The sequence below is a fragment of the Ochlerotatus camptorhynchus genome, unplaced genomic scaffold, assembly GCF_037179485.1.
Source record: "Ochlerotatus camptorhynchus isolate MF236.1 unplaced genomic scaffold, CSIRO-AGI_Acam_v1.1 ptg000467l, whole genome shotgun sequence".
NCBI classification, from domain to species: Eukaryota; Metazoa; Arthropoda; class Insecta; order Diptera; family Culicidae; genus Ochlerotatus; species Ochlerotatus camptorhynchus.
In genome coordinates, this window is record NW_027040953.1 from 1,311,029 (window position 1) to 1,314,326 (window position 3,298).

The following is a 3,298-nucleotide window of genomic DNA, read 5'->3' on the forward strand; positions in this document are numbered from 1 at the left end:
CCAAATCTTGGCAATTACCCAGTGCAGCGCTCTAGCCAGTGCTTCACTACCGTATTTTAATAGCTCACTTGGTAGTTGATCTACACCAATTGCTTTGTAGTTCTTCGGCCGACCGATCTCCTCCACAATTTCTTGAAAATCAGGGGCCGGTAGCCTGTCGTCTTCTGCGCGTGCTCCAAGGTCTGTTGCCGTGCCACCTTCGTTTTCTGCTGCATCACCGTTGAGGTGCTCGTCATAGTACTGCTTCCACCTCTCAATCACCTCACACTCGTTCGTGAGAAGGTTACCGTCCAAGTCCTTGCACATATCGGCTTGCGGCACGTAGCCTTTGCGCGAACTATTTAGCTTCTCGTAGAACTTCCGCGTGTCGTTTACGCGGCACAGATTTTCCATCGCCTCGCGATCTCGGTCTTCCTGCTGACGCTTCTTCCTTCGGAAAACCGAGTTTTGTCTGTTCCGCGCTTGTCTGTATCGCTCCACATTCAATCTCGTGCGGTGTTGCAGCATTCTCGCCCGTGCTGCATTCTTCTCCTCTACTAACAGTTTGCATTCGCCGTCACACCAGTCATTTCTTCGGTCCGGGATCACAGTACCTAGTGCGCTGCAGCAGTACTACCTATGGCTGAACGGATGTCCTTCCAGCCATCTTCAAGAGTAGCTGCGCCAAGCTGCGCCAAGCTACTCTTCCGTGGGTAGTGCAACTTCCAGCTGCTGCGCGTAGTCCTGGGCAACTGTGGCGTCCCGTAGTTGCTCAATGTTGGGTCGCGGCGTTCGACTTCGACGAGTGTTATGAACCGTCGACAGTTTTGAGCGCATGCATACTGCAACTAGGTAGTGGTCCGAATCTATGTTCGCACTGTGGTACGTGCGGACGTTGATAATGTCGGAGAAGAATTTCCCCTCGATTAGAACGTGATCGATTTAGTTTTCTGTGTGTTGGTCAGGTGATCTCCAGGTGGCTTTGTGGATATCCTTGCGGGGGAAAAAGGTACTTCGAACTACCATACCCCGGGAGGCTGCAAAGTTCACGCATTGTTGGCCATTGTCGTTCGATACGGCATGTAGACTGTTTGGCCCGATTGCCGGTCTATACAATGCCTCCCGTCCTACCTGAGCGTTCATGTCGCCGATGACGATTTTGACGTCCCGTTGCGAACAGCCGTCGTACACCTGCTCCAGCTGCGCATAGAACGCTTCTTTCTCGTCGTCGGGTCTCCCTTCGTGTGGGCAGTGCACGTTGATGATGCTATAGTTGAAGAAACGGCCCTTAATCCTCAACTTGCACATCCTCGCATTGATCGGCAGCACTACAAAGCCGGTTCCCAGCTCGTTGGTGGTGCCACAGCTCTGGTAGAAAGTAGCCGCTCGATGCCCGCTTTTCCATACCTTTTGTCCCGTCCAGCAAAGTTCCTGCAGTGCTACGACTTCATAGTTGCGTGGTTGAAGTTCGTCATAGATTAATCTATCGCAACCCGGGAAGCCGAGCGATTTGCGGTTCCATGTTCCGAGTTTCCAATTGTAGTCCTTATTTCGTCGCGTAGGTCTGGGCCGATTGTTCCGATGCGTATTTCTTTCTTCGGTATTTGCAACTTTGTTTTTTTTTTCAGGGCGGCTTGTTGGGCCTGCCCCAACCCACTGTCTCGCCGGGGGACCATCGTGCACAGCTCTGTTTAGAGTCCCACGCTGGCACTAGGACGGTGATCAGCCGCTCCTAACATGGAGAATAGACGCCGTTTTAAGCCGCACCTCCATGGTGAACAGACGCTCGGATTTGGTGAAGCATTTCCTCTATCACCGTACTATGGTTACCGCGCCAGTGTTCGCGTCGCACCTCTTCACTTTGCTATTGCCGGACTGGCAACATTGCCCAGGCTACGCCACCCAGCTGTGTCCATGTTTCAGCTGGTAGTCTTTTGTTATCATATGACTCGAGGAGGCATGGAGTAGGAACTTGTGAGGACCAGGGCTAGGTATTCCGCTCCTTCCAGGTTGTCAACTCACCATTTTGTAGCCCTTGCACAGGCAGGCTTCAAAGCTCCGGAAGTCAAATATACAATAGCTGCCAACTGCTTGCTTTTCGTCAGGCAATCCTAAACGACCTACACGTAGCACACGTTGGCATCGTCAAAATGAAAGCTCTGGCACGATCCTACGTTTATTGGCCTGGAATCGATTCGGACATCGAGAGAACTGCGAAGCCATGTCCGGAATGCACCCGTCATGCAGCGGCACCACCGAAGTTCAGCGGCCACCATTGGGAATATCTGAACGGTCCATGGGCACGTATCCACGTTGATTACGCTGGCCCCGTAGCAGGTTCAATGCTTCTAATAATTGTCGACGCATTCAGCAAATGGTTCGAAGTTAAAATCACCTCTTCCACAACAGCAACTGCCACTATCAAGATTCTTGACGGACTCTTTGCGGCGTATGGAGCACCTGTAACACTTGTGTCGGACAACGCTCCGCAGTTTACTGCAGTGGAGTTCAAGGCGTTCCTAGAGAAGAGTGAAGTTAAGAACCACAAACTTTCAGCTCCCTACCATCCGGCAACAAATGGTCAGGCCCTAGGCGAGTAAGAGAGGTGCCACAGTCGGAAGAAGTGTTAGTTTGTTTACTAAAATGAACCATGCCCATTTTGTTATGGCAAGTTTGCTATAAGAAATGCTCCTCGTATTTATTAGCGAAATTCACATCAAAGATTGATTAATTCAGTAGAAAATCAGTTTGGCACGGCATTTGTGACCAGCATACACCTTCCGGTCGTATGAAACAGGTCAAAAACTGTCCAAATACGCAAATAATTTTTTTTTTTTTTTGAATTGCTGTATGGCAAAATAGTGAACTTTTCGTGAATATTAACGGCAAAGAACTCACCAACACTGGGAGATCGTGAGTTCCTGCCCACCTGTCTTAAAAACATCTCGCTGCAGCAGTACCGTAAAATTCCTCACAGTGAAACAGGAGATCCACCAGCGAAATTGTTTCTGGGGCGAAACATCCGAACAAGATTTGGACCTCGTCCGAGATGGAAAATGACAGGTGGACAGGAACTCACGGTCTCCCAGTGTTGGTGAGTTCTTTTCCGTTAATGTTCACGAAAAGTCACTAGTTTGCCATACAGAAATTCATAACAAAAAAAAATTATTTGCGTTTTTGGACAGTTTTTGACCTGTTTCATACGACCGGAAGGTATATCCTGGTCACAAATGCCGTGCCAAACTGATTTCCTACCCAATTAATCAATCTTTGATGTGAATTTCGCTAATAAACATGAGGAGCATTTCTTATAGCAAAA

The 3,298-nt window shown here is 49.3% G+C and overlaps 1 protein-coding gene across 1 annotated transcript; it reads left to right on the plus strand.

The window, feature by feature from the left end:
• The first annotated feature begins 2,129 nt into the window (after window positions 1–2,129).
• LOC135712251 (uncharacterized protein K02A2.6-like) lies at window positions 2,130–2,579 on the plus strand. Its single transcript, XM_065235208.1, has one exon. It carries the CDS (start codon window positions 2,130–2,132, stop codon window positions 2,577–2,579), a length of 450 nt encoding a protein of 149 aa, XP_065091280.1.
• The last annotated feature ends 719 nt before the right edge of the window (window positions 2,580–3,298 follow it).

Excerpts from the sequence above, each read along its gene's own strand:
- LOC135712251 (XM_065235208.1), top strand. The coding sequence starts at position 2,130 with ATGAAAGCTCTGGCACGATCCTACGTTTATTGGCCTGGAATCGATTCG.